General features: G+C 35.9%; 1 protein-coding gene across 1 annotated transcript in view; it reads right to left on the bottom strand.

The window, feature by feature from the left end:
- Window positions 1-17,428, bottom strand: part of LOC106670045 (cholecystokinin receptor type A-like) — a 76,942-nt gene that overhangs the window by 43,172 nt on the left and 16,342 nt on the right. The window contains exon 2 of the mRNA XM_014400039.2: window positions 4,115-4,388. Coding sequence (XP_014255525.1) covers window positions 4,115-4,388 — 274 coding nt within the window. The remainder of the gene's footprint in view (window positions 1-4,114; window positions 4,389-17,428) is intronic.

Genomic DNA, 17,428 nt, shown 5'->3' with positions numbered 1-17,428 from the left:
TGATTCTCGCTAAATCTGGGTTTTATAATAACTAAGTAATGAGTTCTGCACCAATTTCAATAAATCAAAGATTGACTATTGAATGATTTATGTATAAAATCCCATTATAAAAGTAAATGAGAGTTTCTATTTATGTCTAGTTTGTTTTCATCCTTTAAAATCGGTGAAATATTATTGTGAGATTTTCTAAAAAGAAGAAAAATATTGAGGGTGATTACTTTTTTTGCGAACCACGTAGTAAATCTTCGTTCTATTTATCTCAGGCATTTAAAAAAAATACCGTTATTAATCACAAGGTCCTCAAACAATTATTCAAAAAACTGAATAAATTTACTGATCCCAGTGGCACATTTAATAGATTAAAATCTTGAAAGGATGACACACACTGACACATACAATTACAGCGGAATCTCTTTCACTGGAGGATTTGGCCGGCGAGAATTGTGAATTCCATGAGCACATTGAATTATTCACTTTACCCTCTCTCCAACCTCGACTTTATTAAACGAGAAGAAGTCTCATTGTTTAATCCGAATTAAATAATTTAGTATTTTTTTAATCATTTATATTACTAACAAACTGGAAGAAATGTTTTGGGATGTATAATGTGACCATAGAAGAGCTTCAACCACTGAAACCGGGCCTATTAATCAAGTTTCTTGATGAAATAGGACTCATCGATGTGTTTTAGGCAGAGCACGGGGGATACAATAGCTCTTAAAGGGCGCAGTATACTATACCCTGAAATTACATATACATCTACATCTACATAATTTATATAAGCCGATGATTTCTGGGTAAAGAGCATGTTTTGTTAAAATCAGACCGTTAAAATAGTAGATTAGATTATATAGGAGCCTCTTTACGTGTGTACCGCGACCAGTATTGGTCTGGTGAGCATCTCCTTTTTTTTCGTCTAGAGCCCCTCGTTAAACTTGAGGCTTTTTAACAGACACCAAAGATTTTTCATGGGCTCCCTTGTGTATCCTTCAGGCTTTTCCTCTCCCAGGATTAGGAATCTCAGTCTACATAGGCCTTCGCACCAACAGAAGACGTGTTACGCTGTTCCTTCTTATTATTATTGGCAATACCTGCACAAGGCTTGTTTCTGCCACTCCGAGTCAATACATTGCTCCGGAATCTGTAGTGTCAAGTTAGCAGTCCAACTATTATTCTAGTCCTAGCTCGTCCTAGATTTAGTCTTTCTGCGATGGTTCTTTTGTTAAATTGATAAGGGTCCAATAGGAGTCCTCGTTGAACTTTCCTTGGCCAATTTATCGGCCTCTTCGTTGCTCCTCCGCCCTGGCACCCAACAAGGTAATTTTGTTATTTTCTCCAATATCCCTCGGTGCCTCCTGGCTGTCCGAGTAGATTAATATATTGATAATTCCCAGCCTTTTTGTCTCCCTGGCACAGTGTTCAATAGGCATAGGTTCCGCTTGAAAAACGGTGGCTTATATGACTTCTAGTCCTTGGTTTATTTCCGTAAATGCCATTTACTGACTCAGATTCGGTTTTGGAGCCATCTGTAAACCAAATATGGTATTAACTGGGATCCTTTTCTCCCTGTCTGCTCTACATGATATTTTGATTAGAGCTTTTTTCTGAAATCTGAATTTGGCATCAGTGGGCATCCTCAATGTTCTGTCTAGCTGAAGATCCCCTCGAAGCTTTAGGTGATCCTTGATAAGTAAGTAGACTATTGAAGCATTAGCCCATGAATTGTGGTTCTGCCCTTTCCTTGGATAAAGATATGTAGTGGTGGATTCAGCCGTGGGGATTGTTCTCATTGCCTCAGTGATGCTCAGGACACGCCAGTATGTGAACAGTACTGAGGATCTGAACTGCCCTTAGCTGTAATGTCTTATTCCATCAAACCACTGATTCGTAGGCCATCATGGGTACCGCTGGGTATTGCCATCTTTGGATTCAGTCCCCTGCTTTTCTCACAATGGCGTTTGCATCTGCTTTGTTCGCTCTTTGTATGAATTTCTTTAGTTTTTGATTTCACGAAAGTCTCTGGTAGAAACAACTCCCAGATATTTGGCCGAAAATAACACCCAGATATTTGGCCTCTTTGGACAAAGGAATTTCAACTCCATTTAGCGTAAGGGGCTTTCACCTCCTCGTGCCTTTATCTTGGTAAAGGGAACCAGGATGGTTTTGTTAGGGTATATAGAAAGTCCTTCCTTTTTACACCATCTGCTTGTTATAGTTGAGTGCGTATTGCGCCAATATGTAGTGAACTACATCTTCTCTATAGGCATTTATTTACCCAACAGAGTTAAAAATTACGAAGATCATACCAATTTTCAAAAAAGGAGGCAAGTCGGATTTATCCAATTACAAGCCAATTGCTTTGCTGTCGGTGTTTGACAAAGTCATCGAAAGGTACTCTGCATCAGAATGTCTGATTTTGTCCACGAAATTGGATCTGTATATGAAAATCGATTCGGGCTTAGAAACACACTTTCGACATAAGCCGCATAAAATAATTAGTAGCATATTTGAATCTTTCATCTTTTTCCTTCATGAACATATTCTTGGATCTTTCCAAAACATTCGACTTGGTTGACCATTAGTGTTTACCAGTGTTGGGCAAAAATTAGTCATATCTAATGATTGATCACTCAGACCGTTAGTCATGTTTGGTAGTAAGTGACTAATTTAGTCATTAGTCGCCATATGTGATTGATGACTAAATTAGTCATGACTAGTAATTAAATACGAGACATGACTAATTTAGTCACAATATAGTGACTAAATTTCGATAAATCATGTTCAAATGGGTGCTCAAAAAATGAAAAATACACTTCATCACTTTTAAAAAATATTCTAACAGAAATTTATTTCATCAAAACGAAAATCCTTCAACACCTTATTTAACAAAAATCAATCTTCCAATTATAAGTAAAACTCCGTCGTTATGAAAAGTATAATAATAAAATAAAATAAAAAATCCTATAACAAGCTACGCTTTGAAAAGTAAATATGTTTACATAACCGATCAATGGAAAAATATTTCTTTGAATTAAAATTTATTCCACTTAAAAGGAGGGATTTCTACATTATTTGAAAAATACACAATCTAGGGGTGTTGATTGTAATAAAATAGACATGTAGAATAATTATGTAACTTTGGTTTTCGTTTATGATAACAATTTTTGAAGGTTGGCCTTGAGCACGACTCTCATCTCAAAATTTTTATCCGGAGTCGGTTGGATTTTGGTAAGTTGGTCATTGTAGCCAGAGTTGGGCAAAATCAAACTAATTCAATCATGATTAAGAAGTTTGATTGAAGTTTATTCATGATTGAATTAGTCATGAGTAAATTAATCATTATATGATTTAGTCATACCTCATGATTGAATTAGTTATGATTTAATCATATAATGATTAATTTATTCATGACTAATTCAATCATGATTAAACTCCAATCAAAATTCTTAATCATGATTGAATTAGTTAGATTTTGCCCAACTCTGGTGTTTACTTTGCAAGATGGAAAATATTTGAATTCGGGTTGTTCCTAATGATCATTTTGCTTTTTATCTGGATGATCTCCCCAACAACAAAATTCAGTTGGGGGAAGTCTTCCGAGATAGTGAGTATTACATGGTTCCATAGTTGGCCCTCTATTATTTTTAATATATATATTTTACGATCAGTTCCGATTCCAAAAGTTTCACAACGACGTCTCGATCCATCCTAATCCTACCGCTTGTACCATCTTTACACATTTCCATCCCAAGAACCTGCCATATCTCCTTAATCATTCACACTGCATGCCAGCATGGCTTCTCATGGCCTCCGGGTGCAGCACTGGTATTAGTGTGAAAAAAGTACTTTGATCATACTTGTAATACGTACAAATATATGTAGGTTATATAAACAAATTATATTCAATAAAAATATTTAAACCTTTTTTTAAACGTGTATTACCATTTATAAATGACAATACAATTTTAATTACATCTCTAAACTTTTTCAAGCAAATTTAGTCGATATTGAGCAACCTATATAGATATACACACAACAATAAAATTATTTTAAATAATATCAATTGAGCAAATAAAATTTATTTCAGGCAGACAGTTAAAATTTGAAAATGAACCTTGCATGAAGGGGATGAGCCGGCACATAAAAGGGCCGAAGACGAAGTCCTGCAGTATGGATCCAATGAGGGTGAAAGGCATGCACAGCACACCGAGAAGGAGGTCGGAAACTGCCAAGTTAAGTAGAAACACGTTTGTTACAGTCCTCATGCCTCGGTTGCGCACCAGAACCAGGATGACGAGGATGTTGCCGATGATACCTAGGAGAAATATGACGGCGTACAGGGGAATCTGCACCGTCCACCCTTTCCACCACATCTCGTCGCGCACCATCTGTAACGAAACGGCAACTTAAATTAACAGCTAAACAAGCACAATGAAGTTTCCGTCATATCAGGCAATAAACTATTATTCGATTAAAAAAAGATAAAGTAGAAATGAAATGAAATTTTTTATTCAATTAGTAATTGATGATTGACATCATCAATTGTTAATCATCGCTGGTCGATAATTCTCTGTGTGATAGAATAATCAATTAGAATCGATTTACATTTGTGCTGCATCCCGAGATATCACCAAAATGCGAAAGCAATAGGGATTTTTAACGTTCAAAATGTTTATTCTGTATCCTTATTATAATAATTTTATTTACAGTGTAGATTAGTATAAAAAGTTCGTTCAAACTATCACTCCAGAAACCCTGGACCCCAGCCCAACCCCCTGTCAAAAATTCTCATCTTGATCCCTTCTTGACAATTCTCTAAGACTCCTAAAGTTTCAATGGCAATTTCCTTCTAAGTCAGGAATGTGAATAGTATTCAATTAATTAAGGTTTTTAGTTGAGATAAAAAAGTCAGTGTCACGAGCGGGATTCGAACCCACGACCTTCGGCTTGATACGCCGCTACTGTAATCGGATCGGACGACATTTAAAAAATGGCAAAAACGTTTTGAGGGAAAATTCAAAAGGTGGGGTTGAGATGGGAAGTTGGTGCCCGAGGGGATCGAAGTCACGGTAGCTCAAGTGGTAGAGTAGCAGGGTAGCATGCCGAAGGTCGTGGGTTCGAATCCCGTTCGTGACACTGAGTTTTTTATCTCAACTTAAAACTTTAATTAATTGAATGTTATTAGTTGGTCAAGCGGACCACGAAAAATAGTGAATTTAATGTGAATAGTGTTGCGTTTGAAGTGTAATTATTGGATTACTTCTCCACATGTACTGTTATAACATAAAATTCATAAAGTCAGTTGCTTGTAGCGCTCTACTACTGTTGTAACATAACAATTTAATGTGTGGTGTTTAGTGACCGTTAGTTAATGATTATTTGGAGATCGTGAGATGCACTCTCAACACGATACAGAAAACGACACATTTACACAGAAAACAAGCACTTTGAGCCCTGAAGATGATCTCATTAAAGATGGAAACGTTGGCACGATAAAGAAAATGTTTTCCTAAAACCTTCGTCACACCAGACCGCATCTCACGATCTCCAAATAGTAACAATTTAAAAAAATTCCTCTCTCAGTCAACCATCATTAGTAGATTGTGGGAACACCCCGGTTTATAGGGATATGGTTTGTAATAGTTAAGCTAAGTTTAGAAGGGCATAGAGAAAATTATGTGGCTTAAGGCAATGCGGTCTGTTTGTTGTCCGAGGTCGATTGTCCGTTTGGATGACATCTCGGTCTCCGAAAGGTTTGATGATACACGTGCACAACGTTCGCTCGGAGTTCGTTGTATAGGCTCTAAAACCTTGTTACCTCGGCGTAGCTCGGCGAACTTGGTCTGCAGTTTTTGGTTATGGTGGGAACGAAGGGGCTCATTAGTTCAGGAGGTAGCTCGAGGTGGCTCGGTCTTTCCTCTGTTTTGTCGGTAAATTCTCCACACGTTAAAGGCCTGGGGCTAGATAGATGGCAAGACTCATTACACGTTCCCATGATCTGTTGTGGTATGTTGCAGTTGTATCGTTATATTCAGAATTTAATGCATTTTTCAACATCTATAAATCATAATAGAACATTGTACTAACGTTGATCTTTAAATCAAAACTGATTTCAATAAAACAAATTACGCAATGGGCGACTAGTGGCCCGTATAGGTAGTGACGTGCGATTCCAGAAAATATTCAATACCAGTACTCGATACTGGTACCGAAAGGAATATTTGATAGTACTCAAGTATGGACAGAAATTATTCGATATTAACGAGTACTTACTCATATGAGTACTTTGTCGTTAATTCATAAATGATCAACATACTATCGACTTGTGGGTAAAATACGCTCATGCGTTAAAATAAACAAAAATTTGCAGTTTTTTCATATTTTTAAGTATTTTTTCATACAGTGGATACGTAGGTAAGAACAAGGAACGCTGTCAAAAAAATTGATATTTCAATTTTATTGTTATCTAGTTTTGGGAAAATTGATCAACGGGTATTTTCTTTTCAAATGTTTGAAAAGATCAGACGATTTCCCGCACAGTTTACAAGATGCCGACAATTCAGCTTTCTTAGTAAAATAACCTCATGCCTTACTTTTGGCGAACACTTTTTACGTACTTGATGACAAAAACTTTGCTGGCACATGCCGCTTGTAGGCGTTCCTAACAGTTACTAGTCAACTCCCAGTTTGAAGAAAGGTATGTTTCGAACGTAAAATAACAATTCAATATTACTTGAACCTCGATGAAAAATTTGAGTACCGATACTACAAAAAGTACTCGATACAGTACTTGTATCGAATGACAATATTCGATACCAAAACTACTCGGTATCGAAAGAAAATACTCAATACTTTATCATATCGATTGGTATCGCCCGTCACTAGGTATAGGTTGATCAAGCCACAAGCCCTGGTAACAGGGCTTAATATCGGCTTGTAAGTAAGGAAGAGTGGCCGGTAGTTCGTGAGTAGTTGAGTAGTCGTGCAATGGTCGGGGGAGCAGTCGTCCTTTCCACAGCTTTGAGTTTCTAACCAAAAGCTACTAAACCTACATGGCCAATGTAAAAAAAGAAATAAAAAGCTGTTCGGTTTATAACAATTCATTTTAGAATATTTTACATAAATTAAGGCAAACTCGGTGTGGTCATCATGATTTTTGTGTTGATTGATTTGCACTCATAACACTGGCGCTTTTAAAATTTTATATGAAACATATTGCTTTTGAACATTGTATTTTTCTGAACGATGTATGTGATTGGTTCTTGTAAGCTGGGAAAGATGGCTTCATTTTTTAACAGAAATGTTCACAATTAGCAATATTTTCAATTATGTCTATTAAGTTGTTTCCTTTTTTGTAAATTAAAGTTTTAGTCCTTTTACCAAAGATAACTGTTATTTTTTTAAAATTAGTAACTACGTGTAGAAATGTGTAGAGATTAGTGACCGTTAATCGATAGTTATTCAGATATCGTGAGATGCGGTCGGGTGTGATGTAGGTGTCAGAAAAACATTTTCTTTATCGTGCCAACGTTTCGATCTTTTATTGAGATCATCTNAAATGTTTTTCTGAAACCTACATCACACCAGACCGCATCTCACGATATCTGAATAACAATTAGTAACTACCTCACAACACAATGTTTTCGTAATTCTCGAGTCATATCCCAGTGTAGAACGTTCATCGGCTATAATTGTCTTGTAAGTCCCACAGGAAAAAAAATCAATATAAATCCCTGTTGCAGTGTAATAAAATATACTCAGTGTGACGAGCGGTTTCCCTTTTTTCTTGCGCGCGGCTCGCGGCTCGTTCGAATACCGTCGCTCGCTAGAGTGCTCCGAGAGGGTAGCGAGCTACTCCACTCTAGGCCCGTCAAGCCTTTTAGGGTTAAGATTTGTCAGGTTACCCGGCTTGACGGGTGAACACACTTTACTTACTACTAACTCTGGACAAGGAGGTTTGGGGGAAAGATACACCAATTCAGACAGAACAACAGGTCCCTTTATTTGATATGACTGTACAATTCCCAATATGTATAATCAACTAGTGAATAACGCCCTAACCCTGCTTATAAATAGCAACCCTTATTTCTTATTAAACAATTCATATACAAAACTTATTACTGGAAGAACTCATGCTCTTACTCTCTTTAACGAAACCTTAATACTAGGGGCTTAATTATTGGGATCGTAGTACAATACTAAAAGTAGCCCGAAATCGCCCAACTGTTCTCCAAATCTCCCGCAAACCAATTGACAATATTTGTACTCAAAGGACTGGAATACGTGCATCGATTTCGTCGGTTCGGTGGTACGGATCCTGCGAACTACGCTGAGTAATCTGCCGCACCAGTTCCCATTTTTACTCCGTTTGACAGACTCACTCGTCGTCTCCACGGGACACTCCGACTGACTCAACTGCGGATTCTCTCTTCGGGCTCCACCCGGATTCTCTCCGATTGTCCTTTTTATATAGATCCGTTCAGGGAGGAGGTGGGGAACAGTTGCATTTCGAAAATACTGCTATGCTTCCGGATGACCCGACTGCCCTTTGTCCTCTCCAGGTCATTGAGCTATTTCGGATGAATCCGGGCATCAGCTAATCCTCAGGGTTGAGTAATAAGGCCCCTCGTCAGCACAACATCCAATTTTTCTAGGGTGATTGCCCCGGGATCGAATTTCTCAATCGAAAACATTCACCTGTTATTTCGCCAGCTTTTTTTTTTTAGCTGCGTCTGGAGTTCTCGAGAAAGACCGGGTCGGCTCCCGCGATTCCAGGCCACCTCCGGTTACTCATCCCGGCACAATACGCTTTCCCAACAATTAGCTAACCCATTTCTACGTCTAATTTTAATATTTATAACAAACTTAAATTTTTCTGGGGATCTTCACACTCAGTTTGTTATTTGATTGCATATTAAAAAATTACTGCACTATATAAAGGGTTTTCCGTTTCTTGCGATCGATCGCCAAAGCCTGACTGGAATTTCTTTCACATGCCTACTTGCTCATCTCGTCGCATTTCATATGCGATTATCGTTTGGCCGGATATTTCTCCATTCTCACCATTCCAGAAAAAGGTATAAAAAACAAATACAACTGAAAGTAAAAAAAAGTTATTTTTACTTTATCTTAGAGGAATAGTTGATTATTCATCAAGAATCAATCAAACCATTAATCATATTTTTATTGTATCATTGAATAAATTTTCAGGTCAATCTTAAATAAGTACGATTGAAATAATCGCAAACCTTTAAAGCAATTTAAGTTACTTTCAATATCGGTTTGCAAAATATCTTTTCGAACAGAGTCTTTTTCATTTGATATTCATCACAGCAAAAAGCTTTCAGGTAATGTTCTTGTAAATAGCAAAAGGATGAACGTTACACACTTGGTTTTCCTAGATAGGATTGTTTGCTATAAGAGTCCATCCGCCAGCTAATCTGATATTTGCACTTACAGCTTTGTACATTCGTACATTTTTTATCTTCTGTATATTTACAATTTCCCTGTTTGAACAGTACAAATTGCTTTCAGGTTTGTTTAGGTATATTGGGATGCTTTTCGTTCCAAGGCTTCGGAAGAAATACTAATCCCTACTCGGCTTTTTGAACTTTAAAGTATCTCGTGGTTAATAGCTTTTGCACTTGAGCTCTTCATTAATGGCGTTGTTGTTATGCTGTTCTTCCGATTGATTGGCCGTAGAGCTTCTAGAAATTGTACATTAAAGGACTTCTGTCTGATCGTAATGCAACGGTTCAATGGATACCTAACAATCAACCTAATCAACATTCACCAAATAGTTTTCAATACGGTTTTATTTTATCGGGGATTTCATATCGGATACGAATATATCAAACATTTTCGTTAATTACACTTCTAACGCAACACTATTTACATTAAATTCACTATTTTTCGTGGTCCGCTTGACCAATTAATAACATTCAATTAATTAAAGTTTTCAGTTGAGATAAAAAAGTCAATGGCACGAGCGGGATTCGAACCCACGATCTTCGGCTTGATACGCCGCTGCTCTACCACTTGAGCTATCGTGACCTCGATCCACTCGGACACCAACCTCCCATCTCAACCAAAATTTTCGTTAATCATTTGTCTGTAATCGTTTAACTTTTTGTTTGAAATTAAAATTTAATATATATAGCATGTTCCTATTCATCCACCACTGGCCATTTTTATATGAATACAAAATGGACACGACCAAAATTAAGGCTACCTAGACATCAAACTGACGTGGGATACAATCACAAAACTTTGGCTACAAGAACATTGACAGAAGACCTAGACAAGTACGAAGACTTCTAGACCAAAAATCTATTATGGCTGATGTATAAATAATATTTGCTGCTGAGGTGGGGGGGGCTATGGTAAGACTATTGTGCTTCGTCACGTGTAGTCTATAACTCACTATTTAACATCGGGCTTCTATATTCTGGCTTTCTTCAGTACCTTGCTGTTCTTTCATAGTAACGTACAATCTTGAAGTTACTTGATGCTATAAAAAGTCGAATAATATTTTCTAAAAGTGTGGTGATTAGTGACCGTTAGTCAATGATTATTCGAAAAGAGTGAGATGCGGTCTGGTGTGATGTAGGTTTCAGAAAAACATTTCCTTTATCGTGCCAACGTTTCGATCTTTATTGAGATCATCTTCAGGACCTGGGATTTACAAACATTGTTTAAATTTAACAAATACATGTAGGATGTGGAATAAGTGAATTTATACAATGCAAAAATATTTTTTTTATATTCAAAGTATTTCTACTCACTCAAAGTGTTTGTTTTCTGCGTAAGAGTACCATTCTTGCGTGTCGTGTTGAGAGTGCCAGTGAGATATTGCTGTTTTATGTTTATATATTTTGGATTTTGAAGGGGTGCGGAAGGAAGTCGGTATAGAAAAGACATTTTTGTATAAAGCGTCGGCTTCTTAGAGGTGAAAAGAGCCGACGATGGAAAACAATGTGTTGGTAATGGTTAGGCCAGATTATCCTTTCAGGATTATATAGACGGGGATAAATAAGAAAAGGAAAGCTAAATTGTTGAAAAATTAGACTATGTAAATATGTTTGATGTGTGGAATGTGATGAATGTTTTTATGTTATAGTATATGTTTTGTGTGATGAGATAATATATGTATCCTTTCTATATTGAATTTGATTAATGATTTGGCGTAACTGAGACTGAGTTTACATGTATCTGTTCTGTAATTGATGCTGTGTTTATCTCTGTTGATATAAACCATTTCTAAGAAATTACGTTTAGGTTTGTTTTGTTCTGTAATTAATGCTGTGTTTATCTCTGTTGATATAAACCATTTCTAAGAAATTACGTTTATATTTGTTTTGTTCTGTGTCTAATATTTTTGGATTGTTGAAGTCGAAATTGTGTTGGTGTTCAAAATGGTGGGTAGCGAGTGCTGTAGGATTTTGCTTGGGTTTTTTGCAATCATAGATATGTTGCTTTACTCTCTTGTCCAGATATTGGGATATAAGACCGATGTAAGTCGCCGGACAGTTTAAACGATTTATTTTGTAGATTACGTCAGATTTATTTGTTATTGGCGTGGGATCTTTAATTTAGGAAAAAAGTGTTTGAATTGTTAATTATTAACAATTTTTTAAAGCTATTTTAAAGTTATCGGAAGAGAGAAATGTGTTTAATTTATGTGATAGGCCGTGAATAAATGGCATGGAAATGTATATTGATTTGTTTAAAATTTTAAATTTTAATTTAAAATAAAAAATAAAAACAAAAAAGTTGTGGAGGGAACAGGACAGTTGTTTCAGGTCTTTGAAATGAAATAAAAATAACCACAGCAATTAAATACAAATGAACACCTTTTTTTTCTATTTTTTGAAAAAATAAAAATGAGCAAAACAGAATAAATTCCCTTTTTTTAAATTAAAATAAAATAATACAAAATATATATCTTTTCTATATCTAAAAGTGAACAACACTGATCAAAGCCTTTTTATAAAAAATTAAGAAAACAAAAAATATTGTGCCGGCAATAATAAAGAAAATTAATTGACAAAAGTGAGCAAATGAAAATAAAATGTTCTCTGGACAAGTGATAACCCTGCCGCTCGTTGAAAGTTCAAGGCAAATAGTTGTCGAACTCGTATGAAGACGGTTGTGCAGTCCGACGTGCAGAAAGACCTCTTCCCTCCGTAAAAAAGGCTGCTGAATCCAGAAAACGTCCACTTGTCGTCCCCGGGGAAAAATAACGAGAGGGCAAACCACAAAAAAAGACAAGCCACCTTTCTCGTCGCCACGCGTTCCTCGTCTGCCGGAGCCGCCGCGCATCAAGCGAACTCTCGTGCACTCGCGCTCCAATTTGAATGAGGTTATATAGTAATAGTGGATGGTGTCAGCGTTGAGTTGTAGTTGTTGATTATTCAGTTAATTATGTGTTGAGGGTAGAGATTGTTATGGAGGATCTGTTTGTATATCTTTATATTCTAGTGGTGAAATGATTCATGGCTTACGCTCAACACGACACGCAAGAATGGCACAATTACGCAGAAAACAAACACTTTGAGTGAGTAGAAATACTTTGATTGAATATAAAATATATTTTTTGCATTGTATAAATTCACTTTTTTCCACATCCTACATGCATTTGTTAAATTAAACCAGGTTTGTAAATCCCAGGCCCTGAAGATGATCTCAATAAAGATCGAAACGTTGGCACGATAGAGAAAATGTTTTTCTGAAACCTACATCACACCAGACCGCATCTCACTCTTTTCGAATAATTATTCGAAACATTACTTCACTATTCTACCAAGCCAAATAATATCCACCATATTCAATCCCTCCAATCAAAATTCTTCATAGGAATAGTCAATTGCTTCTTTCCGTGCCACTGCTCTGACTATACACAATAACCTGAACATTGTTATTGATTGAACTGATCCATTCTCGCTTCGTAAATTCCATTTTCAAGTTTAGATTCATCCTAACACTACTTAAACCTTGTCTTAACCCTTCACGTGGCTTCGAGTATGTTAAATATTTTATTACAAGTGTTCTCCTTGTGCAGGGATCAAAGTGTCATTGTTGTGACCGGGTACAAATAACGACATGAATACACTGTAGTAATACAAGCTTTGAGTAAATTAACAAAGTAATTATCGATATAACGTTTTGAAGTTAAATATACTTTATTTAATTTTAATCCATATTTACAGTTTTTTTTTGGGGGGATAAGGGGTGAATTCCAAGCTAAAGAAATACTCTACATATCGATAAGTAAATTATATAGGGAAAGGGAGTTAAATCGGAACCAATCTCGTGAAAATCGTCGACAGGCGCCTTCTTGAAATCCACTGAGGCCCACAAGCATTATTCAGCTCGTTTCCATCCGGGCGAGGGAAGGGTCGATGTAATCATTCCGAGAATTTGCGCACCCCCAATGCAGCCTAGAGCCGCCTTAAAACAAAAAAGGAACAACTGAAATAAATGAATGGGAAAGAAATCCAAATCCACTTTAATTAAACTAGAAGCAGTTGTATAAAAATTGATGATCCCTGGGTGCGACCAATTTCGTTTTGATTACGCCCCAGCAATATAGATAAAATTTTCGTTTTCTAAACATGATGATACATTTGCAAATTGATGAACGATAAATGTTTTGACGTTTAATCAACTCGAAAAAAATTAATTACCAATTTAATTGGATAAAAAACTCTATTATCTTATCTTGATGACATTGTTATTATTATTTTATTATATAATTGTAATTAAAAGTAATTTTTATTTTAACATGTGCTATTTCACAAACGAGACAATTTGATTGATTTCGGGGTGCTCCCCTTCTCTATCTTCAGCTGTTATGACTGACCTAAAAAAAAAAAAAAAAAAAAAAAAAAAAAAAAAAAAGGAACTTACATGTCCAATTTGTTCAAGGGCTGGAACCACAATGGCTCATAATTTCCCGATAAAAAGTCATTAAATTAATTTAAAGTCAAAACTTTATTTTTCTTTTAATAATAATTTCAGCAAATGTTGATTAGTTTTATATAGGCGAAGTAGACATTAGAAGCATGGGATATTCCTACAAAGATTTATTTGTTTATGATTTTAGTGTGAAGGAATAATCGGGCTAGAAGCAGCACAACCTCTTCCTTCAAATTATGGAACAATCGGATTAGAAGAAAATAAACTTCAATTTACAAATATTTTTTGCTTTTCAGTTTTAGATAGTCGAGCAACATTAAAAGCATGGTACTCATTTTCCAAAGATTTATTTGCTTACGGTTTTAATGCGAAGGAAAACTCGGGCAAGAAGCAGCAAAATTGTTTGAATCAATTCATAGAAGAATGGGATTAGAAGGAAATGGACTACAATTTATAAATATCATTTTGCTTCTGAGGTTTAGATAGTTGAAGCAACATTATATGCATGGAATCTCAATCTTCAAAAGATTTATTTGTTCATGATTTTAATATAAAGGAAAAATCAGCACAATTACTTCATTCAATTTATTGAAGATTCGGATAAGAAGAAAATGAACTGCATTGTAAAATTAACATTTTGCTTCTGAATTTTAGATAGGACAGACAGCATTAGAAGCATCCGACCTCATTCATTCCAACATTTATTTGTCTATGCTTTTAATATTAGGACAAAATCGGACTAGAAGCCGCATAATTCCTTTGTTTAAATGATGGAAGAATGGATAGCGATCCGCCTCTTAACAAGGTGGATGAACTATACTCTCTGATGTATAGACAGACTCTAAGGACAGCACATCGCGGAGTGACAAACCTTCGTGGTGAAAGACCGATAACTTAATTTTCTACATGTAACACTGTTACAAATTGAAAATGATCTTACATACTAAATGTACCTTACTTTAAAATCTAAATAAACCGTCATTACAGCTAAACCTTCCTGAAAGTTAGAGAGACTAGTGTCCATTTACGTTTCTTGTTTTGAAAATCCCCGCGTCCGGATTGAGGAACACCGTGTCCAAAACTGGGTAGGTCCATTGTCGCATTAATCGATGAAGGAATTGATTATTTTCTAAAGATCCGACAAGGCTGCAGAGATATCAGCATTCACCGTCATACTTGTCTCCCCTAGGCCTCTGTTCCGACTCACCCACGTACACTAGGTCCTAAACCTACCCTAGGCCGTTTTAAAAGAAGTCGACACACCGCTAACTTTAGTTCATGAGGCATTATAATTTTTGAGGTATATCCGGTTAAATAATAATTCATGCATATTTTTTTACGAATGTAACATGATGTGCGTTTGTGTGCAGTGTGGGGATGTTCGACCAGTGGTTCAGTGGTTGGCTTCTCCCATCAAGCTTTATTGGGCTTCTGTAAATTTACTTAATGTAACTAAAGATATATAATTTTTTATACTCATTGGAGGATTTTAACCTCCAACGTTTTTCGTTAGTTTCGTTAATGAAAAATGAATTGATATTCTTATACTAGCTCCTTTGGAAAGAAGCTCTAGATGAAGAACATCATTTGATTTTGATTTCACGTTGCGTGTAAATAGAATAATAATTTGTTCGATTGTTTACTTATAGAAAAAAATCATTGAAGGGGATCTCGTTAAATAGGCCGTTTATAACGCAAAATTTCACTTTGTGTGTGACTGATAATATCATTTGAGAACAGATGGTTCGGAGAAAATTTCGCAGTGTCGATTTGTTTGCGAAATGGAAAAATGTCAAAAACCTGTAACGATCGTCGTTTCTTCTGCTCATTTAACCTTAAAACCTCTCTGGACTCCTTTTTGTGAGATTTAGTACGTCGTGCTTGGTGATTTAGTGATCTCAGCTAGCCGGTCTCTTTTTCCCGCAAATGAAAGGAACGGGCTATTCCATTACAACGGCCTCACCTGACAATAAATATCGCATTTACCGGTATTGACCATCTTTTTGTCGGGAGGAGAGGTTCAATTTCCGCCTGTACGATTAAAAAGCATTAACAGACCGACATGATTCAATTTTCAATGATATAAACCTCCCAATTTGGTAATGAAAGACATTTATTTCTATTTATTCGTGTTTTTACTTATTGTACAACATTTGCATCGTGTTTTCATAATAAACTTAATTATAGTACGTTTAATTATTTTGCTAAAGAATATTTCAACATCTACCCTAGAGGAAAATTTTGAAATACTTCAAACGGTTGAGATGTTCACTTTTGTCGACATAAAATCGATAAAACAAGATGCTTTTATGATTTCCGGCCGTCTTATCTCGATGGTAATATGGATAATTGAAATTCTTGGCATTGACATTGCATTAAGATCGATAAACATAACGTGAAGGCTAAAAGTCATAATTACATCTTAGAATTGCACTCTAATCGAGTAAAGTTACATACATTTTTCTCATACATATATTCTCTCTCTCTCTCTCTCTCTCTCTCTCTCTCTCTCTCTCTCTCTCCATTTATTGCAATAAAAAAGCTTCCATTATTTAGTCAAATGTGAACCATTATTTGAAACCTTGTGCCTACAAATTTATTTTTCTACGACAGTGTTTCACCACACACACGCGCGCGCGCCCATACACACACCTACACACTCACATTGGGCTATCTGAGATAGAAACAAACCAAAAACATTTAACTGATTCACATGAAAGATTTCTAGATGGACATTTTATTTTTTATATGTCGTAAAAACAATGTTATTTTATAATTCCACACTATTCTCCACGGATGAAATCTTGTCATCTTCCTCATGTATATATTTTTTTAAAATTTGTTTGCGAAGGCATAAAACCACTTTAGTTACAATTTTCCTTGAAAAGAATACTAATTAGGGTGGTATGGAAAACAAAAACTGACGCCGGCAAGAGGGTCAAGCAAACGAGTTTTTTTCTTTTATTCTTTCTCTTCAGTATAATTGTCCTTCTCTGTCTGTTTCTCTTTATCAATCTATATACCTTTTTATCTCACTTCACCTTACTCTTGCATATAATATTTTTTAGTCATCGCTTTCTTTTAAGTTTCTTTTTAGTCTCATTCTTTGCCATCGCTTTCTTTTAATGTTCTTTTTAGTATCATTCTCTCACTCTCTCTCTCTCTCTCTCTTTTTCTCTCCCCACCCTTCCATTATTGCCCTCTAATAATGGAGGGCATTTTCCCCCTTTTTTATTATTCCTCTTTCTCTCTCTATTCATATGTTTCTATTTCGTTTTATTACTACTTTTTCTCTTCTTTCTTGCTCTCAACCTATACCCCAAGTAAATTTTGTCGTGGACATGCACTTACGATCGGCGATCAGCTACCATGATGTAAATGTAAACACTTTAAAAAACCGCCGATGAAGTTACAAAGTCTAGAAGTCGACCGTCCCTGATTCATAGTCAAACAATTTCAGACAGACCGGGTAAAGACAAACAAGACCTCGGTCGTCGATAGTGAGACCCTG

The sequence above is a fragment of the Cimex lectularius genome, unplaced genomic scaffold (assembly GCF_000648675.2).
Source record: "Cimex lectularius strain Harlan isolate CLEC.00 unplaced genomic scaffold, Clec_2.1 scaffold38, whole genome shotgun sequence".
NCBI classification, from domain to species: domain Eukaryota; kingdom Metazoa; phylum Arthropoda; class Insecta; order Hemiptera; family Cimicidae; genus Cimex; species Cimex lectularius.
The sequence above is the reverse complement of the archived record's forward strand: the minus strand, read 5'-3'. Positions and strand labels throughout refer to the sequence as shown.